The sequence below is a fragment of the Pseudonaja textilis genome, chromosome 14 (assembly GCF_049901715.1).
Source record: "Pseudonaja textilis isolate UNSWEBS1 chromosome 14, rPseTex1.2, whole genome shotgun sequence".
Taxonomy (NCBI): Eukaryota; Metazoa; Chordata; class Lepidosauria; order Squamata; family Elapidae; genus Pseudonaja; species Pseudonaja textilis.
The window spans coordinates 7,956,525-7,982,300 of record NC_142003.1 but is presented as its reverse complement, the minus strand read 5'-3'; the positions used below and the strand labels follow the sequence as shown (position 1 = coordinate 7,982,300).

The following is a 25,776-nucleotide window of genomic DNA, read 5'->3' as shown; positions in this document are numbered from 1 at the left end:
CTGTGAAGCGGTATATAAGCCTAACTGCTACTGCTATTTCTGCAGCTGATTGGATGTTGCGTTAGGAGCCCTGGTGGCACAGTGGTTAGAATGCAGTATTGCAGGCTAACTCTGCCCACTGCCAGGAGTTCAATTCTGACCGGCTCAAAGTTGACTCAGCCTTCCGTCCTTCCGAGATGGGTAAAATTAGGACCCAGATTGTTGGGGGAGCAATAGGTTGACTCTGTCAACTGCTTAGAGAGGGCTGTCAAACACCGTGAAGCGGTATATAAGTCTAAGTGCTCGTGCTCTTGCTATCTTTGCAGCGGCCTGTGATACTGACTATCCTCCTGGAGAAATCTTTCTAGAAAGGGACTTGAATCCTGAGGAATCTTCGGGAACAGATGGAGTCTTAGCAGGCATCACTTTAGTTGGCTGTGCAACTCGTTGCAATGTTCCCAACAGCAATTGCTCCTCCCGTGGCGACACCCCCGTGTTGGATAAAGGACAAAGTATGTTTCCAAATGTTTTTAAGGACAGGGTCTTTTTTTTTTTCTATCCTCAGCTTGCTTTTACTTAATTAAGCCTGTTTACGGTTCTTTTACTAGAATGACCTTGAATTTAACTGTACAGGATTAAAAATAGATCACCCAAACAGTTCAGTATATAGTAAAATCTTGCTGTCCAAGATCTATCATATGGATAAAATTATGAATGTTTTTCTGCCTATCAAGATGAAAAAGAAAACAGAGAAAACTATACACGTTACTTGAACCAATAACCCTGATTGAAGCTAACCACCCCTGAGCCCGGATCTAATCAGGATCTTCTTAGTGAAGGAAAAAAAAGGCATTGAAATATTTAGGATAAATATTGCGTTGCGGTAGATTGAGCTTTTTGGTTATCAACATTCTGATAAAAATGATTTTTATCTTTCTAATTGGCAAGCGGAATTCAGTTATGACTCTGCTTTTCTTTGCTGAAACCCTACTAAATGGCAGTTAAAACTGTCTTCCATTTTCCATCAAATTACCAGATTATTTTAAGAATAATACAAAATCTCCACCAGTCAATTGCAAAAGACCGCGCTGCTTGGATCTGCATGCATGCTACATTTAATACATTGCAACATCCTCTTGGGAAGAATTTTTTTTTTTTTTTATATATAAATTTTTATTATTTTTTTAACATAAAAAACACAACAACAAAGCATAAAAGTATCAGCTCCCCCATATTTTTGTACACACCGTAAGTCGGTTGGTCCATCGGTTTTGTGCATTCACCTCATAGTCACAATTACAGTTACTTTATATAATACTCTTATCAATACAAATTTATAAATCCTAGTATCTCTATTAAAGAAAAAAAAGAAAAAATTTGACTAAACTTTTATTCGGTCATGCCTTTATGAGATAACTATATTTTAAATATTTTATTCTAAAACAAATCTTATACTCATACCAATTCTATCCCAAATATGAAAAAGAAAGAAACAAAGAAAGCTATTATATAAATATAGTATCAAAAACCAATAAAAGGAAAGGGAAAATAAAGTCATTATTATTCCTTATTATCTAACTTTTATATTTTAATATTTCATCATTCAACCATTGATAGAAAAGATCCCAAACTAAATAAAATTGTTTATCTTCTTGCTCTCTAATTTCAAAAGTCAATCTACTCATCTCAGCACATTCCAAAATTTTCTTTACAACTTCTTCTTGCAATGGAATTTTCTCATTTTTCCAATTTTTTGCAAATACAATCCTAGCAGCAGTCAATACATTTACAATCAAATATTTCAACTCTTTACTATAAGTATCTGGTAGTATTCCCAATAGAAAAACTCCGGTTTCAAGTCTATATGCTTCTTTGTCATTTTTTCCAGCCACATGTGGATTTTAGTCCAATATTTTCTAGCATCCTCACAAGTCCACCACATGTGATAGTATGAACCAGGTTTCTGATGACATTTCCAGCATTTTTCGGATTTGTTCTTAAACATTCTTGCTATCCTTGTCGGGGAAAATGCCACCTGTAAAACATCTTATACAAGTTTTCTTTATAGGCTGTAGACATTGTCATTTTATAATTTTGCGACCATAATTTCTGCCATTTCTCTAAATCAATCCCATATCCAAAATTCCTCCCCACGCAATCATAGTTTCTTTAACTTGTTCTTCCTCAAGCTTAATTTGCAATAAATAACCATACAATTTTTTAATCACCTTTTCATCAGTACCCATCAAAATCTTATCCAAGTCAGTTTGCTTATCATAAAATCCCTCTGCTTTGGAATCCTCATGGTACTTTGAATATATTTGCAAATATGAAAACCAATTCATCCGTATACCTTGTTCTTCCAATTTTTGCATCGATTTAAGTTCACCCTTTTCATCTAATAATTCCCCATAGTTAACTGTTTGTTCCTTTTTATAGATTATAGGATAAGAAAACGCTTCTATCGTCGATAACCAAACTGGAATTTTCAAATAACACTGTTTTTTTATCTTCTCCCAATTCAACCACAGAGACTCCCGTATATAATGCCTTCTAAAATACCCCTGTGTTTTAGTTCCCTTGTACCATAAAAAAGCATGCCAGCCCAACAACAAATCATGACCTTCTAATGTCAACAATCTGGTTTTCCTTAATGTTATCCATTCTTTAACCCACGTCAAGTTTGCAGCTTGGTAGTACAACTCCCAATTAGGCAGTCCAAACCCTCCTCTAAATCTAGCATCCTGTAAAAGCTTTAACTTTATTCTTGCTTTCTTACCTTGCCATATATACTTCAAAACAATTTTATTTAAATCCTCAAAATATTCTTTTCCAAGCCTAATTGGTATTGTTTGAAACAAAAATAAGACTCTGGGTAAAATGTTCATCTTAATTGTTGAAATCCTTCCTATTAATGACAATTGTAAGTTCTCCCATTTTTCAAGTCTTGAGCTATCTGTTGTTTAAGTTTAATATAATTATTCTCCTTCAATGTACTACATCTTGATGTCAAATATATCCCCAGATACTTAACCTTGTTTGTGACTTGAATTTTTAACAGTTCTGCCAACTCTTCCCTTTGTTTCAGCAACATATTCTTTGACAAAATCTTTGTTTTATCTCTATTTATTTTCAAACCAGCCACCTCCCCATAGACCTCTATCTTTTCCAACAGTTTCGAGGCTATTTCTATAGGGTCTTCCAAGATAAAGACTAGGTCATCTGCAAAGGCTTGTAGTTTAAATTCTTTTTAATTTTCATTCCTTTTATAGTTTTATCTTCTCTGATATTTCTATTCAACACTTCCAAAGTCAATACAAATATCAAGGGAGAAAGAGGACAACCTTGTCTTGTGCCTTTTCTTATATTAATAGGATCTGTAAATTCTCCCTCCATCATTACCTTAGCTGTTTGTTCATTATAAATTGCTTCTATTGCCTGAATAAATCTTCTAGCAAAGCCCATCTGTTCCATTAAAAGTAACATAAATCTCCAATTCACGTTATCAAATGCCTTTTGAGCATCTAAAAATATCAAAGCCATTTGCTTTTCAGGATGTGCCTCATAGTATTCCAGGGTGTCCAGAATTACTCTCATATTGTCTCTGATTTGTCGCTTTGGCAAAAACCCATTTTGGTCTGAGTGGATAAAGTTATTCAAGTACTTTTTAAGTCTTTCTGCTAATATTGAAGCAAAAATTTTATAATCTGCATTTAGTAAAGAAATCGGTCTATAATTCTTGATTTGCAGTAGGTCCGCCTCCTCTTTTGGAATAAGTGTAATGTAAGCCTCTGACCATGTTTTAGGTATCATCTTTTTTAACATAACTTCATTCATAACTTCTAACAGTGGAATACACAGTGATTCTTGAAAGATTTTATAAAATTCTACAGGAAACCCGTCTGGACCTTTCCATTATTTTGTTTCTTAAGTGCTTGACTTAACTCCATCATTGTTATATTACTTTCTAGCATTTCTTCAATCTCTTTAGGTATCTTAGGTAGATTTGCATTCTGTAGGTATTGTTTAACTTTCTCCTCGTCAATGTCTTCTTTCTTATACAAATGCTTATAAAAATCATAAATAATCTCTTTTTTTTCTTTGCTGCCATAACAAATTTTACCTTGGTCGTCTATTAACTGCGGTATTTTCCTCGACTCTTTCTCCTTTCTCAATTTGTATGCTAGCCATCTACCTGGTTTATTTGCATCCTCAAAATAATTCTGTTTAGCATTCCTAATTTTCTGTGCCAGTTCTTCTTTCTCTATTAAATCCATTTTATGTTTAGTTATATCCAGTTTCATTTTAACATCTTTTCTGTGTGGCATTTTCTGTAATTCTTTTTCAAGTCCCTTATATTCATCATCCAAGGCTTTAAGAGTTCGCCTTTTCCTGTTGTTCTTTTTTCTTGTATAGTCTATTATCAAGCCTCTAACATAGGCCTTCATTGTGTCCCAAACATTCTGTATTGAGGTGTCTTCTTTTCTGTTCTCTTTAAAGAAGAAGGCCAATTCTTTCTCCATCCATTGTATAAATTCCTTATCCTTTAAAATAGAATTATTTAATGTCCATCTCGATCTTTTCCTTTGTCCCTTCCATTCAATTGTCAATGGGTTATGGTCAGCCCAAGTACTTGTTTCAATATTTACTTCTTGAATACTAGACATTAAATCTGTTGAGATCCAAATCATATCCAGTCTGGACCATGATAAATGCCTATTTGAATAGAACGTAAATTGCTTAAATTTATCATTTCTTTCTCTCCATATGTCTTTTAAAGTTAATTCATCTATCATTTTAAAAAAGGATTTAGGAAGAGTTTTCCTGTTATGCTTTACTGTTGTTGCAATATAGTCAAGTCTATTATCCACAATTCCATTAAAGTCTCCCATCATAATTACATTAACATAGTCAAGTTCGGCAGTCTTAGTATGTAATTTTCTATAGAATTCTTCCTGTTTATCATTCGTGCATAAATTGCAATCAAAAGTATCTTTCTATTATTGTCCATTATTTCTACCATTAATATTCTCCCATCATCATCTGTATAAATCATTTTTGCTGGAATGGCCTCTTTAATATATAAAACCACCCCTCTTTTCTTGGATTGTGTCAAAGAGGTATACAATTTCCCTAATTTTGGTTGTAATAACAATTGTTCATGTTGCTTTTTAATATGAACTTCTTGTAAACAAATTATGTCGAACCTTAATTTCATTAATTTATGGAAAATCTTCCTTCTCTTAGCAGCTAAGTTCAGTCCATTTATATTCATTGTAATCAATTTTTTTTCTTCCATAATTATGTTTTATATTTAGATTTAACCACTCTCGTGGGTCTTGCCTCACGTTGATCTTTAATATCCACTTGTCCACCTACTGCACCTTCTTCTTTTCCAACCTCCATTTGTTCCTCTTGAGATTCAATTGATGGGACCTCCTTTCCTGCTCCTCCTTCTCTGCCTCCAAAAACCTCTGCGCAAAACAGTTCTGCTTTCTCAATTGAATCAATTCTATGTCTCTGTTCCTGCCACGTAAACACCAATCCTTCTGGAATCAACCACCTGTAAGACACCTCTTTTCCAATAACCTTTTAGTCAGGAATCGGTATTCTCTTCTCATCTCTCTCACTCTTCTAGGTATTTGTTTTAAAACCAAAATTTCTTTACTTTTGTATTTCAGTGGCTTCTCTCTTGCTACTTGCAATATTTGTGTCTTCAAAGATTTTTAATAAATCTAATATGAACTTCTCTGGGTAGGTTATTTCTCATCGCATATCTTGTAAAAACTCGATATATCTCATCAATTCCATCCATCATCTTCTCTTCTGTTATCTCGAGTGCCTCCGCCAAGATTCCTACCATTATCGCAACCAAATCTTGTCCTTTTTCTTCTTCTATATTTTGGAATCTAAGATAAAATTCTGATCTATCCAACTCCCACTTCAACATCTCACTTTTTTCTTGTTCAATCGCTATTAATCTATTGTCGATATTTCCAATTTTCTCCTCTCTTTGTTTGCCTCCTCTTCAACATTTTGGAGTCTCTCTTCATATTTTTCCATCATCTGTTCCATCCTACCTGTTCTTTGTTCAATAGTATCCATTTTTACCTTAAGATCTTGAATTCCTTGCATAATCATCTGGAAGGATACTCTTTCTTGTTCTTTTTCTTTCTCCTTATCTTGCTTTAACAATGTCTGAATTGAACGCTGTCCAGATGGTGGGGAGGCAGAAGCAGACATAGAGGCACCCGAAGATATAAATTTCTTACTCATTTTAAGTGGTTCCAACTCTTCAAGTTTTTTCAAATTTTAGTCCACAAAAAAAGAGAAAGAAATATGAAATTTTAATCCAAGGTAAGAAGGCCAACAATAAAAAAGCCAAAAGTGAGAGAGAAAAAGAAAAAAAGAAAAAGAAAATTCTTCAAATTCTTCCTGACCTTAGTTCAATAAAAAAAGAATGAGAAAAAAAAAAACCATAAAAAAAAAAAAAAAAAAAAGTAACAGTAAAAATAAAAACCCAATAATAATAATAAACAAGACAAAGCCAAAAAGGAAGAAGGGAAAAAGAAAAAGAGAAAAAACAAAAAACAAAACAAAAACCAAGAAAAATAAGTTTCTTCAGATTCCACACCTTAGTCCAGCCAGAAAAAAAAAGAAAAAAGAAAAAACCTCAATTGAAAAAAGGAAAAAGAAATAGTCCGCTAATGTACATTAAAAAAAAAAAAAGGAAAAAAGAGAAAACAGGATCCAAATAGACAAAAGAAAAAATAAAATCAGTTAAATCAAAATAAAATATAAGTAGAAAAAAGAAATTCAGAGGCTTCCCTTTGCAAATAAATCAAGCTTAAAAGTCAGGACCTTGATGTTAGTGAAGGGGTTGGCAGAACTCAAAAAAAAAACAACAACACTGCACTCTATTTAATTATCCAAGGCTCTAATTATAACTCCTTCTCTTTCCCACAAGCTTCAAAGCTGAGCCATGTATATCCAGAAAGACACCTGTAATAATATTCCACAAAGTGCTTTCCTCTATCTTATCAGGGGATGTCCTTGAGAAGAAGAGTCTATTTTTCTTTTTTTAAATATTTCCGAGCCTCTAGGTGGCAGTGTTACAAAGTATCATAGTTCTCACTTTCCCCCTCCTCTCTTAAGGGAAAGCCGACTTGCAATACACAAAACAAACACCGAAAAATCAAACAAAATCAAGAGAAGCCTCTAGCCCAGAAAAATAAAAATAAAAAGTCCAGAAAAAGAATAAAACATATGAATATATAGAAAAAGAAAACAGTCCAGTTATCCAATAAGTAACAATAGAGTCCGAAAGCAAAGAAAAGAAAAAAATGGATTCTCTCTTTGACGTTTCCCTAAAAAACGCCGCTAAATCAATTTTGTCAAAAAACAAAACAAAAATCACACAGGTTTCTTCAGATAATTAGAGTAAACTTTCCAAATTCAAAAAATTAAATAAAAAAAAGAAGTTCTCACCCAACCGACAAACTCTTTCTCAAACTCTTTCCGTCTGGAGTCGCCCCGGCCTCAGCAGCATGGGGGCTGCCTCTCCGCCGCTGGCAAGAAGAGCTTCACCCGGGCTCTCCAGGGATTTTGCGGTATCCCCGGAATCCTCAGGATATGCTCTTCACGATGGCTGTCCCTACGGGACAGCGTAGGTCCGTTGGACCGGCCAGTGGCGGAGATATCGGCTGCAATCGAGGAGCTCGATTGCAGACCGTATCGCCACGGCGCAAGCTCCTCCCATCTCCCCCTCTTGGGAAGAATTTGATGTGTACATATAAAGGCCAACATCAGCTAAAGAACTGGCAGCTGTCACTTCACAGTGATGGGAGCAGATCTGCCTATCTGATTTGATAGTCGGATAGAAATGGCAAACCCAGTCTAAACATGTGGCTGGCGATGTGACCAACCATCTTTTTTTAAAAAAATTATATCCTCTACAGGACTCCTGGCAATCATTTGAATGATTTTGCTTTTTAAAATTTATGACGTGTTTTTTGGGGTGGGGCCTGTTTTCTCTGTGGGTACCTGGACCCACTGGTAACCACTCTTTTTGTGGACTTCAACTCCCAGAATTCCTGAGCTAACATGACTGGAGGAGGAATTCTGGGAGTTGAAGTCCACAAGTCTTAACGCTGTCAGGTTTGAAGACCCCTGCTCTAAATCTATCTGGCCAAAAGGGAATTCAGAAAGTTGTACTTCTAACATGAAGGGTAGCAAATTGAGGAAGGGAGTTGAAGTCCCAAGTCTTTTTTTTTTAAAGAACATAAAACATAAAACCACCTTCCAGTTACATACATACAGTGTCGGTTGGTTACAAACCTTTTGTGCATCCTCTCCATAGTCCTCACTTAGAGTTTTTATAAATTCTCATATTATCAATCTAGTATATATGTATACCTTATTATCATTGTTAATCATTTATTTGACTATAACTATTATTCCATCATTTTATACGAGATATTCAAAATTTTAAATTCATTTATAACATTCATTACATCATCCTAAATCCATCCAATAGTAGTACATCTTTATATTCTATTCTGTATAATTCTATTATCCTTGTATTGTAAAATTCTCTTAACAAAGTCCACAAGCCTTAAAGTTGCCAGGTTTGGAGACCTCTGATCTTTAATGTCACCCTTCTGCCTTTAGATGAAGTGGCTGCCACGAGCAATGCTAGGATTGATCAGTCCCAGTCCACGGAAGAAGCCACCGAAGCCACGGAGGTGCCAGAGAATGGCGTGAGCGAAATGGAGCCAGCTCAGGTCCGGACTGGCCCCCTTACAGAACATGTGTTTACTGACCCAACTCCAGCTCCAGCACCTGCAAGGCAGAACAGGTAAAAGAGACCTTGCTTGGACTTGTCCCGGAAGATCCCAGGAACTCAGCAATGAATTAGCATCAGTGGGAAAAGGGACAGTCAGTTACAGAGCAGAGTGTACCATGTTGAAGGAAGATCAAAGCTTGGCCAGTTATAAGTAGCCCTCAACTTTCAACTGTTCATTTAGGCATTGAAAAAGTGATCTATGAGCGATCATCCCACTTATTGTTGCAGCATCGCCAATTTTATAATTAAAATCCGGGCAACTTGGTAACTAGCGTGTATTTAGGACTGTTGAAGCATCCCAGGCTCACTTGATTGCCATCAGTTACCTTCGCAGCCAGTTTCCTACAAGCAAAACCAATGGGAGAAACCAGACTGGCTTAACACGATTCATTTAACAACCATAAGCAAAAAGGTCATAAAATTGGGCAAGAGTCACTAAACAAGTACCCTCTGTCAGGATTCTGGCAGTTCCCCCCCAATTAAATCATGACTCTCGAGCCAAACGTCCAAAACTTCAAAAGGATTTATTGGGAGTTAACATGTCTGACACTGCATGGGTGTAGCCGATAGAAATATTTCGAAGGTCTTTTGAAAGTTGCCACCCTGTTTAGCAACAGAACAATTGTGCTTGTAAGTGGAGGATTACTTCTATAAAGCATTTTTCCCCCTGTACCATCGGACACTTTAAAAAGGGATGTTTTTTTCTGCCAACAGTGAGAATGGACATCCCAAAATGGAGTCGAGCACAGCCGTGCCAGATCAAGAGGCAAATGGCAATGCAGTGGGTGCTACCACCAGTGCCGCCCCCACCATGTGGCTTGGAGCACAGAACGGCTGGTAGGAATCTCCGGCTTTGTTTTCACAGCCCGTCTGTTACTAAATCCACCAGACCTCAGTGGGAGAGCCACTTTGGTCTAGTGGTTAAGGCACTGGGCTAGAAAGAAAGAGACCGTGAGTTCTAGTCCCACCTTAGCCATGAAAGCCAGCTGGGTGACTTTGGGCCAATCACCAGGAAATTGTGAGTTCTAGTCCCACCTTAGGTGTGAAAGCCAACTGGGTGACTTTGGGCCAATCACCAGGAAATTGTGAGTTCTAGTCCCACCTTAGGTGTGAAAGCCAACTGGGTGACTTTGGGCCAATCACCAGGAAATTGTGAGTTCTAGTCCCACCTTAGCCATGAAAACCAACTGGGTGACTTTGGGCCAATCACCAGGAAATTGTGAGTTCTAGTCCCACCTTAGCCATGAAAGCCGGCTGGGTGGCTTTGGGCCAATCACCAGGAAATTGTGAGTTCTAGTCCCACCTTAGCCATGAAAGCCAACTGGGTGACTTTGGGCCAGTCACCAGGAAATTGTGAGTTCTAGTCCCACCTTAGCCATGAAAGCCAACTGGGTGACTTTGGGCCAATCACCAGGAAATTGTGAGTTCTAGTCCCACCTTAGGCATGAAAGCCAACTGGGTGACTTTATTGAACAGTCAGTTCATGCTGACTGGGGAATTCTGGGCGTTGAAGTCGAGACATTTTAAAAGTTGCTGAATTTGAAAAACACCGGTCTATAACTAGGTAAAAAGCAAGCTCTCCTTCAAGTTGTCTCAATTTGTGATGATTTTATAGACTGGTCTTTGTAGGAGGTTTTTTTTGGCAACTTGCCATTGGCTTATTCTAAGATTTTTTTTTCTTCCCCATATCAGATCTGGCCTATAACTGAGGTTTTTGTCGAAGAGCTCCCAGCAGAGTACTAACCGGATCTGAATCTGTTTAGCTTCTCAACCCAAAGAAGATAATCCAGAGGCTACCACTGCACTGCCCAAATAATCCTGTCTGATATTCTTTCCTGCCAGGTTGTATGTACACTCAGCAGTGTCAAACTGGAAGAAGTGCCTACATTCCATCAAGTTGAAGGATTCAGTACTAAGTTTGGTGTAAGTAGAACAAGATGAACTTAGGGGTTTTATGGATAAATATTTATGGAATTATGTATGATATTTTTTGTAAAAATAAAAATAAAAGAATTGGAATGTGCATATTTGCATTAAAAAATCTCTCTCATTCCCTGGGCCCTACCCCTCTCTCCTATCAATCAAGTTTCTACACTGCCTGGCTCACCTGACTGACTCTGGGTGATTTCTTACATACCACCTCCAACCTCAAAAAAGCTAAATTAAACCCTACATTACTGATATTGCAAACTTTGCTGTTATTTTTCGCTGAAAAGCAAGATATTTAGGATGCTAACATTTCTATGATTGTCATACTGCAGAATTCTCACATGCTTCCTTAGGAAGTCCCATTCTATTCCACCTCAAAAATGTTGACCATTTACTTCAAAAATTATGTTCCTTTTCCCTCTATCTGTTTAGACACGTGAAAGGGCGAGTCCTTGTGGCCCTGGCAGATGGGACCCTTGCCATTTTCCATCGGGGAGAAGGTAAGGGTCAGTTGCTATAAATGATACCCAGTTGCTGAAAACTGGACAGAGAAAATTAACTAGGATTAATTAATTTTGCCCTTGTAAAAATTAATTAATTGTGCCCATGTAAAAATTAACTTGTCTCATGGCCACTTAACACTGCAGTTGGCAGAATCTAGCAGACAGGAAACATTTTGGTGTGCTCCATAGAAATTCGGGATACTGTATACTCGTTCTTATAGCTTCAAATATGAACGTCGGTCTAGATAGGGTTATGCTTCCAGAGTTCAGGGCCTGGAATAGTGGCCTTAAGAAAACGAATTCCAGTTCAGCTATACTGAAAGTTTTGTAACTATCTGGGTGGCTTGATTGTAGAACCAATTGCCTCCTTTTGCTGAACCAGGGTGGAAAACGAAGTGTTAGAGACGCTTTAATGTTGATTCCTAAAGCCAAGGTTGGATCCAGTTATCCAAATGGACCTGTCCAATTCAGTGTGGTTCTGTTGTTCAAAGAGGTGCTCGATTCCTCAAGGGAATCCCCAGTCTCAAAACAGCTCATCTTCTCTTCTCCTTTCCCTTCCTTTTTCTCTAGATGGTCAGTGGGATCTCAGCAATTACCATCTCATGGATCTAGGCCACACCCATCATTCCATTCGCTGCATGGCTGTGGTATACGACAGAGTGTGGTGTGGCTACAAGAACAAAATTCATGTCATCCAGCCAAAGACAATGCAGATCGAGGTAACGGGAGTATCTGACCAGGGTCCTACTGCTATCCTTAGGAAGTCCCGTCCTGTTCTCTGCTTTTTCTTAAGATACTAAAAGCTTGATTTACTTTGACAGCTAAAGGGTACATGAATCAGCCGGAAACCACCCAGAAGTTATGTCACTGAAGATAAGAATATTTTTATTTTCACATAAGCTTTTATGGACCACACCCCTTGAAAATAGCCACCCCTCCCCAAAGATTCAGTCACGTCCCCTAACTTTCCACCCTCACTTCTCCTGAGTTGTCGTCAAATTTCTCATGGGCCAGGAAAGAAAATTTGTGGGAAAGACCTCACTGATGTTATTTATTTCTCTTTTAATTAAATTTAAATTAAATCAAGGTGAGATTTATTTATTTTTTTGTCCTGGCCTGGCTGAGTTCTTGACTCCATCTCCTTTGGGGTGTGCCACCCTTGTCTCAGTCAGAAGTCAACAATAGCTCTTTCTTTGGAGGGGGAAAAAAAAACCTGCTTATGGATTAGTAGATAACGTCATGCCAGTTACTTTTAAGCAAGGCAGCTGAGATTATTATTGGAAAAGCTATAATTTTAGAGTAGGGTGGCTGATATTTGAGGTTGTGGTGTGCTAGCGGACGTACAAGAAACCTACGAAAGTTAGGTTTGTAACTGTCGTAAAATCAAAGCTTCCTTCCTTGATGGTTTTTCCAGAAGTCCTTCGATGCTCATCCTCGCCGGGAGAGCCAGATCCGGCAGCTGGCCTGGATTGGAGATGGAGTTTGGGTTTCCATCCGTCTGGACTCCACTTTACGGCTCTATCATGCCCACACTCATCAACATCTCCAGGATGTGGATATTGAGCCCTATGTCAGCAAAATGTTAGGTAAAATGAAATGGCATCAGAAGCAGTCCTGCTTTTGAACCCTTTTAGCTTCTTCTTCCTTGCTGCTCCCATGTGCTTAGCACTGGCTCCTACAATAGTGTCCTTCTATGATCCTTGAAGTCCCCAGCAAGCTTGGTTAAATAGCTGTCAGGCCCAAGTAAGCCGGAACAAGCGTTCAAAGCATTCAAAGTTTATTCCAGGTTACCTCTACCCAAGAATCTGGCCTACTAATGGTCAAGACCTTAAAGTAGGGCCAGATAAGAGTCAATGGAATTCACTGGGAGTTGAACATAGGTCTCATGTGGCTACGTAAGGATTCCAAGCTAATGATGTGTTTAACCCTGCCTTCCAGCTTAGCCTGGTCATCTCCTATAGTAGCTAGCTAATGTTTGTAGATCTTTCTTGAACTTTTGGGTATTGCTTGTACAATATCAGCCAATGACATGGTGCTCTTCTGTTCAGGGACTGGAAAACTGGGTTTCTCCTTTGTGCGAATCACAGCTTTACTCATCGCTGGCAATCGCCTGTGGGTCGGCACGGGCAACGGAGTGGTCATTTCTATCCCTTTGACTGAGAGTAAGTGGTTGATGTTTGCATGTTTTCAATTATTTCCTCCGTTGTATGAAGAAACGTCAGAATTATCTCTAATGCTTTTTATTCCCTCCGTGAAAAAAAAGAAATGATTTATATTTCTGCCAAGATTGTCTTTTAGCTGTTCTCCCAATAACCACTTTTTTCTCCCCCTCCCCCAATCTGTTTTTTTTCCCCTCCCTCTTCGCTTCCTCCTCTGCCTTAGCGGTAGTCCTTCACCGAGGTCAGCTTCTTGGGCTCAGGGGTAAGTACTTAACCAACAAGGGATTCCTAGGATGGGATGTTTTAAGCTTTCCACGAATGAATCCGTTTTAATACCTGCAACGGAGAGAGAAAGCATCCATCTTTCCCCACCTTGCTTGTTGACTTCCGTTTCTCTTCCTTTGGTCTCAGCCAACAAGACCTCGCCAACATCTGGAGAGGGGAACCGCCCTGGAGGGGTCATCCATGTCTACGGTGGAGATGACAGCAATGACAAGTCCACCAGTAGCTTCATCCCCTATTGTTCGATGGCACAAGCCCAGCTCTGTTTCCATGGACATCGCGATGCGGTCAAGTTCTTTGTCTCCGTCCCTGGTCAGTAGCGCATTTCTCAGTCTTTGTGTATAAAACTGCAACATCAGCTTTCCCCAAGCAGTTTGTGTCCCATACAGGTCCAAAATATTAGTCACTTTTTGGAAAGTCACTATTCTCCAAAACACTTGAGGGCAGGACGAGAAGCAATGGGTGGAAACTAATCAAGGAGAGGAGCAACCTAGATCTAAGGAGAAATTTCCTAAGCGTGAGAACAGTTAACCAGTGGAACAACTTGCCTCCAGAAGTTGTGAATTCTCCAACACTGGAAGTTTTTAAAAAGATGTTGGATAACCGTTTGTCTGAAGTGGTGTAGGGTTTCCTGCCTAGGCAGGGGGTTGGACTAGAAGACCTCCAAGGTCCCTTCCAACTCTGTTATTCTGTTCTGTTCTGTTCTACTCTACTCTACTCTACTCTACTCTACTCTACACTACTCTATTCTCTCCATCTGAAATATTTCTACACTAACACATAAAATTCTGGTAATTTGTGAGCTCGACATATTAAGTGTCCTGCAAAAAAAGGGACCAGATACTGCACTTGATCTCAGCCAAAATGTTGAGAAACAAATAGTTTTTATTTTTATTTTATAATGTTTTAGATTTATCACCTGGGTAGCAACTGTACTGACATAGCAGTAGAGAAGGGAAGGTTATATTGTTTGATTTATTTTGCTAGCTGTTATTATATTATTATATTTATTTGCTTCACTCTGTTTAGTTCTTCTAAATTTTTCTGACCACCGACTAAATAAATACTGATTACAAAAAACCCCCAAAAGGAACAAAGCAGTTGATAAATGCTGCATTTACCGCTATGTTTGAATCACTGTGTCTATAACACTGAGTGATCTTTTTGATTAGAGTCGTAATTTTCATATTATGGTGTTAGTCTCGCAATTGCACATCAGACAACAGTGGAGAAGAGACAGACTTGGGATTAAAACTGCCACACTGTAGAAGCATTTCAGGTTAATAAGGAAGAACTGGCAGGGGAGGAACAAATAATTATAATACTTAAGCCTGGCATCGTCACAACTTCACAGGCTGCCCACATCACTACCCAATTGCCCTGTGATTTGAAAAATATTCCCACGTCAGTCCTGCTTCGTTTTGCTTCAAGCTGCTGTTCCAGAGCCTTGTCCTCTTCTTGAAAGGTTGGAGTGGAGCTGTTGCTAATTAGCTCTATGTCCTTCTAGGAAACGTCCTTGCCACGTTGAATGGGAGTGTCCTGGACAGTCCTTCAGAGAACCCCAGCACAGATACCGTCGAGGAGGAAGGACAGAAGCTGAAAAATGTCCTCGTGCTAAGCGGGGGTGAAGGATACATTGACTTCCGGATTGGTGAGTTTCTGGGAGTTGAAGTCCACAAGTCTTAAAGCTGTCAGGTTTGAAGACCCCTGGACTAGAACGTTGCAGAAGGGGATCGTGTGACCCCCAGGACCCTGCCACCGTCGTAAATATGAACCAGTTGCCAAGCACCTGAAGTTTGATTCCTTGACCGCGCGGGATGCTGCACGGTGAAAAACGGTCATAAGTCACCTTTTTTCAGTCCCGTTGTGACTTTGAATGGTCACTAAATGAACTTAAGTTGAGCACTTCCTTTACTGTGCAAAAAAATAAATTCTTTGATAGTAAAGAGTTCTCTTGTGCAAATCCAAGGGTCTCAACAGGATTGGTATTTGATCGTCTGTTTGGTGGATTTTGCTGAGAAGGGAACTTTCTTGATGCTGTATTATTATTATTATTGTTATTGTTATTATTATTATTATTTCTCTTCCCTCTAAAGGAGATGGAGAAGACGACGAGACCGAAGAAAACACGGGCGATGTTGCCCAGGTGAAGCCTATTCTCTCCAAGGCTGAACGAAGCCACATCATCGTCTGGCAGGTATCTTATATCCCGGAATGAGCCTCTCTTCTCTTCCTGCCAATGTAATTTTTCTCCCTTCTACTGACACCCACTTCCCGAATGCCAATATGTACATATGGAACTTTTGCATAATTCCTACCGCTGGCCTGTCCGATCCCAGATAACTACAACTGTTCCTGTGCCATGAAGTGGCTCCCTCCCTCTCCAGGTTTACAGTGATGGTCTTTGAGCTGGTGGGACTTTCTAGACTGGCTGGGTTACCGCTGCCTTTCCGGCAAGAGGGAATTTGTGGTTGAAGGTGTTGCATCAGAAGTCGAGACGCGCAAAGGAAGATCACCCCTTGGCTCAGAAGGACCGGACAACTTTTCCCTCCTTCTCTTCCTTCCTTCCTTCTTTCCTTCTTTCCTACCTGCATGGAGAAAAGTACCTATGAACTGCTTAACTGGCTCACTCCCTTTGCCAACACGGAAATCGCGACGACCGTTGGATTGGGTCTCCAAGCCAGTATGAGCGAGATGTTTTTTGAGAGCAAGCAACATCCCTGTTACCTTTCTCCTTCGCAATTATTCTGTGAGGTCCGGGCACGAATTTAGGAGCGATCTGAACTTGGCTAAAATGTCTTAAAATCTGTACCAGGAAGGTTTTCAGGTATGTTTGGGAATTATAGCCACATGTCAGCAGTTGGCATTGTATCTAAAATATGGGCTCTGGGCACAGGATGAGTCCCCATCGCTAAATTTATTTTAATTGGGCACTGGTGGGTTCACTGTGGTCTAGGCACCACTCTGGTAAACCGTTCTGGGCTCTTGGAAGGAGCAGAAGGATAGAGTTGCAATAAAGATAATAAGGGTTTACCAGATGAGCAGGCAGGTTATCTGAAGGTGGGATTGCCTTCTTGCTACTCCATACCTGCCTTATAGCAAATGGCATCCTAAAGGATGAGAAGGCAATGTACACATTTAGGATCTTGTTTACAGCAAGCCAGAAAAACCTGAACTTCTTCCTCCTTGAAATATTGCAGTGTTCCAGAACTGTGTTGGATGGATATTTTGGAGGGTAAAGCCACGTTCAATGTATCTGGGGGAACTGCAGGAATATAAGTCAGGTTATCTTATCTCGAAAAGAGAAAAGTCAGGGTAGGAACTAGGAGAAATTCAAGCAAACATGGAAGACAAATGGGTCAGAGAATGTAAGAGTGGAAACTAGAAAGAGATAGGCAATTGCCCGGGAGAAGGAAGTAGGGAGGAGGGGAAGTGAAGGATAGCTGGAGGTTCCTTCTTAGACTAGGAGTTGTAGAAGCAGCAACAGAAATCTGAGATGGACGAGTCTGATGAGGTCCAAAAAAGCTGCTAAGGAGATGAACTTTTATCTTCTATAAAGATACATTATTTGGAGGTGTTTCAAAGGTTGATGAGCTTGGTCAGACCCCAGAACCATCCCAGATGGGCTTGGTATCTCTTCTAGCCTTTCTCAACTGGATGCCTTCCAGCTGGGTCTATCAATGCAATTCCCCCAGTCAGTTAAGGTCAGCTTCTAGGGTCTTCATCGACACATCCTTGTTGGTTTCTTCTTCCCCTTTTCCCAACCACAGTCTGGCCTACAACCCTGGGGTTTGTTGATGGCCGCCTATGCCAGTCTGACCTGCTTGGCTTTGGGGGATCAGCCATGGTTCGCCAGGTGCTACCACCTACCTAAACATATGAGGACTATGGTTCCCCGAAACTCTTAAATCAAGGCACTTCTAACTTGGCAAGTTTAAGACTTGTGGACTTCAACTCCTAGAATTCCTGAGCTAACATAACTGGAGGAGGAATTCTGGGAGTTGAAGTCCACAAGTCTTAAAGCTGTCAAGTTTGAAGACCCCTGCTCTAAATCCACCTGGCCAAAAGGGAATTCAGAAAGTTGTACTTCTAACACGAAGGGTAGCAAATTGAGACGGTTGAATATAGCATGACAAACCCATCCAGCCAACGAAATTGGCTCCGTGATAAAAATGAAAGGTTGATCGAAGCCGCAATGCTATTCATAGCTCAGAAAGTAGGCTGTTCTTAGTTTGATGGGATTTGCTTCTGGGTAGTTACAAAGGCACTGCGTTTTCCCAAGAGGAGAACGAACAAACATCTATATAAAGAAAGAGAGACTGTGCTTAGGATGGGTACTCTACAACGTTTCTTGGCCATGTTAAGAAATTTGGCTTTCAAATCATGGAGAATTCTGGGAGTTGAGATCCACACTTCTTAAAAGTGGCTGAGGTGAAGAAACTCTGCAAAGAAAAAGAAAAAAACTAAACCAAAAAAAAAAAAAATAGCAAAGGCACGAGAGCATATCCTGTTCTTACATACATTTGAAACCGAGTTTGTTTCTTTCTTTGTTTTTTAAAGTTTGATGAAGCCTCCAGCCTCTCTCATTTTTCTGGCATTTACTAGTCCTAACCTTGCTTGTCTGCTACATCTGCTCCCAAGCCTTTTGCAGTTGGGAGCATGTTGAAAAGAAGCACACACACACGTGTGAATGGCGTGGAGGAGGAAGAGGAGGAGGAGGAGGAGACAGTGAAGGAAACAGCACCTAAAGAATGTGATCCTTTTTAGGGGCTGTCAGCCAGCCTGGCGAAACGCTGACTGAGGGGCCTCACACACAGAGAGAAACCTTTCCTGCTGCAATTCCACTGTGATGTATGTAAAGTTGACTTGTATGTTATAAAAGGATTTTTTTAAAAAAAAGTTGTCTTGAGGCTGTAAACTCTGCTGTTTTGTTTGAAGATGTAAAGAGACGGCTGTATGAAAACTAAACCTCTCCCGTGCTTTCTCCCTTCCGTGCTACCAAACAAACTGAAAATCATATCTGTTCTGTATGTAATAAAAATGTATTACCGTCACGGGTCTGAGAGCATTGCTGAACCTCTGAGAAAGATGGAAGATTCTCACATGCAACTTCCAAGGAGGGAGGCCTCCATCTCTTAGTGGAATACACACCAGTCGGGGGGAAAAAGTGACATTGTTAAGTGTGTCGTCAGAGTTCTACGTGGCGGGTACATATTGTGGAAGCATTAACGCTCTCTCTAAGTTACTTGTTTTCTTGGAGACATCTCGTGACCCAACTAGGTACCATCATCAGTACCAGAAGGGGGTGGGGGTTTTGCTCTTTTTTTATGCACTGTACTAATGGCTTTCCCTGTCAGTGTTGGTAGGGGTGCTGTTCTTTCCATGACAGCTCCTTGGTTAGGCTGTTGTTTACTCTTCGTTTGTCTGAGCTGGTAGTTTCTTCACTGCAGTATTGTTTACTGATGTATTTTTGGTTTGCTTTGAACCCTTGTTTTAATCTTGATTTATCTGGGTGTTGATTGCTGGCAAGGAGGCATTCTGGTGAAGTAGGTAAACTAATCAAAGTAAATAGTAAACAGTTCCAAAGGTTCTTTTATACAAGAGGCAGCTAGACTTTCTGGTTTTTCTCTGAAGACCCAAGAAGCTTCTTCAGCTTTGACTGGATGGTGGGGAACGGAAGGATTTATATTCTTTGCAGGCAGCTTCCATATTTGTCAATGTAAATCCTTCCATTCTCAATTATCCAGTCAGAGCTGAAGAAGCTTCTTGGATGAGAAGTGAAAGGTCTTCAAAGAAAAACAAGGAAGTTCATTTGCCTCTTCCAAAATAACCTTTGGGACAACCATGACTTGGAGGACTGAGAACCTCCATAGACATTTAAATAGTAAACAGCCTAATCAAAGAGCTACCAAGTGGGGGAAACCCCTCTTACCAACACTGGCAGGGCAAGCCACTTGTATATAATCAGACAGCAAACCCCGCTCCCTTCTGGCACTGATGACGTGACCTACTTGGGTAAGGGAACGTCTGCAAGTCGACCACCAAGCAAGCTCAGAGAGCACCATAGTTCAATGCCGAGTGACAAATATTCTACTAGCTGCACACTGTACGACTGCCACTTTCAGTCGTACTGCTGAGTCTTTATTCTGCAATCCCTCAAGGGGGCAGCCCTATTCTCGCCTTGCCTTCTCCAGACTCAATAATCCACAATCTCTAATTACACAACCTCTCTGAAAACAGAAGGAATGAAAAGGGCTGTCTTTCCCAAATTTATTTTACAAAACAAAATGCAATGTTGAAAAGCAATAGGCTTGTACAGACAGACAAATACCCTCGGAAAATATTTGCAAATAGAACTGTGCGTCTCGTTCCAGCATTTCAGTTGGTAACTTAATAGTATAGAAACCTATAGATCTCGCAGGTCTTTCTCTTAAGCAAGCATTAATTTGTTCCCTGTTCTACGTATTTTTGCAACCCCAGCGGCTGAACATAGCATTAGAAATGAATTAAAGCACTTGTCCATCCTGAAGTATTAAAAACTCACTTTAGACAGGTGGAACAATCAAACTACAGTGCCAGAAATTCTGCCCTTTCAACCATCATTCTTTCCTGCTCCTTAAAGAGAATGAGATTAGTTTTAGCATTTAAACTGGAAAAAAAAATCCCAAAAACATTTGACCATAAGGCTTTGTTCCCTCTGCCTCCTAATTAATTGGGAACAAATTATTTTCGTTGCTTGGCAGTCAAACATTGCTCTCTTTTATCTTAGAGTGAATTTTTGGAGAATTAGATGAAAGGTTAGAGAAATATTCTCCAGCTCTGTCCAGCAACAAAAAAGCCAAATAAGAAATTGGAGTGAAAAGCTTAATGTAGGAGGGACATTTGAAGAATAATATCTGATTGGAAGACATCTTGTGCACTTGTGCTTTTGCAGATATTATTCTAATATTAGACTCAAGGAACATATCAACCAGTGCTCTATTTGACATGAGTCAGTGTGCGATACATTCAGAAGATTCCCAGCTGGAGAACTCCAGACTCCAAGAGATTTTTTTTAAAAATGGTTATTCATAAATCCAGTGCTCTCTGCTATCTTTCCAACAGATCAGTTCTTCAGAACGAAACCAGAGTGCAATTTCTCGCTGAGCAGTCTCTACCGAATCACTGCCATGAATCACGTTCCTACAAAGAAAGAAAAGGTAGTAGCGTAAGAGGAAGTTTAATCTATTCGGAGAGAAATATATTACGTACAAGACAAGGTTCACCTCCCTCTAGGTTACATAGCTCCTTATAGGCCTACTTCCCGTCGAAACACAAAGACACAAAGGGAAAGAGAAAAGAAAAGCCCGTCGATTCCAGAGGCACCAGGAGAGCCCTGCTTATTCACAGCTTCTGTAGTTGTAGCGATTTTATCTCAGAATGATATTCAAGGAGCCGTGGTGGCGCAGTGGTGAGAATGCAGTACTGCAGGCTACTTCTGCAGACTGCCAGCTGTCTGCAGTTCGATCCTGACCGGATCAAGCTTGACTCAGCCTTCCACCCTTCCAAGGTCAGTAAAACGCCCTAGATGGTTGGGAGCAAGATGCTGACTTTGCAAAACCGCTCAGAGAGGGCTGTAAAGCACTGTGAAGCGGCATGCAAGTCTTAAGTGCTATTGCTACTGCTGTGACACTTGCAGTGTCCTGGGGCTACATGATCCCTTTTTGTGACCTTCTTGACCAGCGAAGTCAATGGGGAAACCAGGCTCACTTCACAACCACGTTACTAACTTAATAATTGCAGTGATTCACTTAACCGTGGCAAGAAAGGCTGTAAAACGGGGAAACACTCCCTTAACAAATGTCACACTTAGCACAGAAATTTTGGGCTCAACGGGGGTTGCATGTCGAGGATGAATGACTTCAACTCACTTGTCCACTTCAATGCAGAAATCTCCTCGGATGGTTCCAGGGTTGGAATCGGCTGGGTTGGTTTCTCCGATCATCAGGCGGGCAGTTTTGACTACCCCCTGCCCTTGCCAGACCTTACAGAAAGGAAACGGAGAATGGTCAACAGCCACAACTTCGATGCCTCTTTCTTTCAGTCACCCAAAAGTTCTTGCGGGAATAATGCCATTTGGCTCAATGGGCCTGCTTTTTTTTTTCCCCAAAAAGCAAAAATTCTTGATGAAGTAGAAGAAGGCATAGTAGTTCTGCCCCAACTGGCAAGAAGGGTGGTTGGCATCTTCTCAAAACCAATAAGGCTAAGAAACAGCTAGTGCCTAAGAAAGATTGCCACAAAATGTGCACCAAATATTTAGTGGTGAAAAATTCCAGTACCCTTTTTTACTGCTCTGAGGCTGCCCTGGAAACTTCAGGAAGACGGGTCAAAATAGTGCAAGAGAGAACATTTTGGGCCTCTATAAATGGAGGAGGAAAAATTCTTGCAACTCAAAAAGTCCCACTTGGCCAAGGTGGCTGGGCTTGACAAATATCTCAGGCTGAGTCTGGAAAACTACCTGAGCCCTTGAGACTTCGGTTGTCCCTCAGAGGGGAGCATTTGACCTCAGGAAATTTAATGAGTTGATGTTTAGCCTCTTATATCTCTGTTCCTCACCATGGCCACAATCGGTCCCGAACTCATGAATGACACCAAGCGGCTGAAAAAAGGACGCTCACGGAGAGAGTTGTAATGTTCCTTCAGCAACTCTTCTGATGCCTGAGTAGAAGATACATCAGATGCAATCAACAAGTTACAGACATTAGTAAAAACACTGGATACTAAGCTTCCACTGGCAGATTGGGAAGGAATTAAAATCATGGGCAGATTCTTCAACCAAACTCAGCTTCAACATGTACTTGAAAGCTCAAAAGAGGATAATCTTCTATCTATATATATAAAAGCAAAACACTACTCAGGCATCATCACAAAATCTCCAGAACCGTAAAGCCTACAAATTTGAAATTTGGCACGTATGTTCCTCTTGGCTTCTAGGTGCTCACTAAGAAAGGATTTTTCAAAGTGATCATCAGAGCATTAGTATTTCGTATACTATTATTATTAACACGCTCTGATGCTAAGGAGTTCCACTCCCCCTCCCCACCTGAAAAGAAATCCCTTCCAAATGCAAAACACAAGCAGAGGAGTTACAGTTTTAGTTTCACCGTAGCAACCAGTTTTAGTACAGCTCAGTTGAGCTAAGCCATGCCCAGGCTCCTTGCTCACGCAGCAAATACTGTTTCAGCTTCCAAACAGCCCTCAACTCTCTCACGCACTGACAGGACACTAGCCAGATGAATACTGATGGATGTTGGTAGACAGAGGCACAATTTTCCCCCCTTATTTTCCTCCCCCCAAACTAAGCCTGATCACACAGTTTCATAGCGAAGCATGGGTATAGAGCTAGTACTTTTAATAAGGCCATCTGTTCTACAGAGTGCGTAAGAAACTATAATACCAATAATACAAGATAAGGGATAAAAGGACCTATTTAAAACAGACCAGGTCACCCACAATAAGAAAAACATCAACCAGAGTCCCTGAGTTCTACCTGGGAGCTCCCCTGGCTGTTCTCACCTGCATGAGTTTCATCGCCACCAGCTTGAATCCCTTCTTCTCAAAACGCCGGATGATCTCACCAACCAGATGCCGCTGTACCCCATCTGGCTTGATGGCAAGGAAAGTGCGTTCATTCACTCCCGTAAAAGCTGGAAACAAGAAACAGGCATCATACGCTGGCAAGATACCAAGGATGGAGGAAGTCTTGATGAAGGGTCCTTGATGCCCTCTGAGCTTGGTTGTTTTCTTGTAGACGTTTCATTACCCAACTAGGCAACAACATCAATGCCTGAAGGGGTTTGCAAAGAGGAGAAAGGAGAGGAGGAGGTGGAGAACTGTGGGGCCCTTGGTATTCTCTGAGCTTGGTGGGGTTTTTTGCAGATGTTTTATTACCCAATTAGGTAACATCATCAGTGCTAGAAGGGAGTGTTCAAGGAACCGAGAGCAAGCCGCACTCCTTCCAGCACTGATGATGTTACCTAGTTAGGGTAATGAAACGTCTGCAAGAAAACAACCAAGCTCAGAGAGCACCAAGGACCCCTCCTGTCAACCCTGAGCTACAGAGATTCTCCTTTATTGGTAACATCTAATGCTCATCGTTGGTTTGGGAAGCAGATTCCAAGTCATTCTCATGACAGTTCTACAGAGGAATTATTGAGTCTGTCATCTGCACCTCTGTAACTGTCTGGTTTGGCTCTGCAACCCAACAAGGCAGACACAGACTCCAGAGAGTAATTGGGACTGCAGAAAAAACAATTACTAGCAACCTGCCTTCAATCGAGGACCTGCATACTGCATGAGTCAAAAAGAGGGCTGAGAAAATATCTACGGACCCCTCACATCCTGGACATAAACTGTTTCAACTCCTTCCCTCAAAACGACACTATAGAGCCCTGCCACACCAGAACAACTAGACACAAGGATAGTTTTTTCCCGAACGCCATCTCTCTGCTAAACGAATAATTCCCTCAACTATTTACAAAGTCTGCACTACTATTACTGTTAATCTTCTCATCACTCCTTATCACCTCTCCACTCCCACTTGTGACGGTATAACTGTAACTTTGTCGCTTGTATCCTTACGATTTATATGGACTGTTTCCTAGAATGATTTGATTGCTTATTGTACCTATGACTATTATTAAGTGTTGTACCTGATGATTCTTGACTCTTGACTCTTGATGAATGTATCTTTTCTTTTATGTCCACTGAGAGCATTTGCACCAAGGCAAATTCCTTGTGTGTCCAATCACACTTGGCCAACAAAGAATTCTATCTATTTCTATCTATTCTATCTGTGACAGATAGCCTTGAACTTACAACCATAATGGGCTCCAGAATTTCCACTACTAAGCAAGGCAGTGACTCTTGCCTGATTCTACCATCTTTTTTTTTTTTTTGCCATGGTGGTTGTGACTCACTGCAGCTGTTAAATGAATCTGTCCTCCTTAAGTGAATCCACCTTCCTACGCCCGCAGGCATTACGTGTCAATCATGTGATGCCAGGACTGTGGTAAATACATGCCAGCTGCCTGAATTTGGATTATGTGACAGTGGGGAGGAAGTGATGTTGCAAGTGTGAGGATCAAGTCACAAGTCGCTTTTTTAAAGCGCTGTTTTTCAAGGCCACTCACGATCTTCCCAGCTGGCTTCTGACAAGCGAAGTGGGGCAGGGGGGAGAAGGCAGGAAGTGGCAAGTTGCAGTCCCACGTCTTGCTTAACAACTGCACCATTTAAACCAGGAAACGTTCCAGTCTCTTTTGGGGTTGCAAATCGAGGACTACCTGTGTTACTAGCTTGCGTGTGGACAGCGTCTTCCCTTCAAGCCATGGGAGCTGGGTGGGGAAAGGGTGCAGAGCTGCTGGCGCACAGCAAGGATGTAAAGATGTTTTGAAGAATGAAGGTAGATCGAGGCCAGAGTCCCGAGGGCCTCCCGTAAAAGTGCAGCCTCATCTCGCTCCAATCGGGGAGAGAAAAGGCGAATTCTTCTCGTCTGAAAGTGATCTTGCTGGGGCCCCTCGCCCTTTTAATTCCAGCTTAACCTGGAAGGCGTTTGCAAAAGGAGAGGCTTCGAATCCCCTTGGCAGGACCCAGAATGAGGGTTGGGGTCGTTTGCACGTGGGGAAAAGAAGATTCCCCCAACCCTCATCCCGGGACGGATCCAGGAAGGACTGAGCCAGGGGGGTGTCTGGAAGCCTTGACACGCAGCTTTGGGATTGAGCCGAAGAACAAAGCGGTTTGTCAAGCGGTTGCTGAGACCCTGCAGCGCGGGCCCTTCCCTTGCGCCCCCACCTCTGCTGCTCACCTGTCTGGAAGATGCTGGCAAAGAAAGCCAGTAAGAAAATCATGGTGGGACCAGCAGCAGGTAGCACCGGCGGCAGCAGCAGCAGCGGGGACGTGCAGGGATCCTGGAAGGGAAGGCCAGGCCGGCCGGTGTCCGGGCGGATGCATGAGCGCGTGCACGCGCCTTCGACAGAGGCGGAGCCCTGCCCGGGGACTGTCTTGGGCTTCGGGGGGCGCGGCTGCCGCAGTTCGAAGCCGC

At 41.1% G+C, this 25,776-nt stretch overlaps 2 protein-coding genes across 32 annotated transcripts in view; one reads left to right on the top strand and one right to left on the bottom strand.

The window, feature by feature from the left end:
- Positions 1 to 18,751, top strand: part of MAPK8IP3 (mitogen-activated protein kinase 8 interacting protein 3) — a 63,059-nt gene extending 44,308 nt beyond the window's left edge. For 17 of the 31 annotated variants that reach the window (XM_087912387.1, XM_087912380.1, XM_087912375.1 and 14 more), the window contains 13 exons: positions 306 to 491; positions 8,650 to 8,836; positions 9,539 to 9,661; positions 10,667 to 10,747; positions 11,186 to 11,253; positions 11,827 to 11,975; positions 12,671 to 12,842; positions 13,305 to 13,418; positions 13,639 to 13,677; positions 13,827 to 14,009; positions 15,205 to 15,348; positions 15,794 to 15,894; positions 18,258 to 18,751. In XM_087912387.1, coding sequence (XP_087768513.1) covers positions 306 to 491; positions 8,650 to 8,836; positions 9,539 to 9,661; positions 10,667 to 10,747; positions 11,186 to 11,253; positions 11,827 to 11,975; positions 12,671 to 12,842; positions 13,305 to 13,418; positions 13,639 to 13,677; positions 13,827 to 14,009; positions 15,205 to 15,348; positions 15,794 to 15,894; positions 18,258 to 18,302 — 1,592 coding nt within the window. In that variant the 3' untranslated portion in view covers positions 18,303 to 18,751. Of the gene's footprint in view, positions 1 to 305; positions 492 to 8,649; positions 8,837 to 9,538; positions 9,662 to 10,666; positions 10,748 to 11,185; positions 11,254 to 11,826; positions 11,976 to 12,670; positions 12,843 to 13,304; positions 13,419 to 13,638; positions 13,678 to 13,826; positions 14,010 to 15,204; positions 15,349 to 15,793 lie in introns of all 31 variants that reach the window. The other 14 variants (XM_087912394.1, XM_087912384.1, XM_087912397.1 and 11 more) reach the window with 3 other exon arrangements.
- A 1,202-nt stretch (positions 18,752 to 19,953) lies between these two features.
- NME3 (NME/NM23 nucleoside diphosphate kinase 3) lies at positions 19,954 to 25,724 on the bottom strand. The gene is made up of 5 exons (XM_026704215.2): positions 25,540 to 25,724; positions 23,253 to 23,383; positions 22,293 to 22,394; positions 21,608 to 21,720; positions 19,954 to 20,879 (listed from the first exon to the last, which is right to left on the bottom strand). Exons 1-5 carry the CDS (start codon positions 25,580 to 25,582, stop codon positions 20,762 to 20,764), a joined length of 507 nt encoding a protein of 168 aa, XP_026560000.1. The 5' UTR covers positions 25,583 to 25,724; the 3' UTR covers positions 19,954 to 20,761.
- Positions 25,725 to 25,776: the final 52 nt, after the last annotated feature.

Bases quoted from the DNA above. Each gene is read 5' to 3' on its own strand.
- NME3 (XM_026704215.2), bottom strand. From the start codon at position 25,582: ATGATTTTCTTACTGGCTTTCTTTGCCAGCATCTTCCAGACAG. The intron at 21,721-22,292 runs GTGAGGAACAGA...CCTTTCTGTAAG, and splicing joins CGGGACCGATTGTGGCCATG to GTCTGGCAAGGGCAGGGGGT. The intron at 20,880-21,607 runs GTGAGTTGAAGT...CTTTCTTTGTAG, and splicing joins TTCTGCATTGAAGTGGACAA to GAACGTGATTCATGGCAGTG.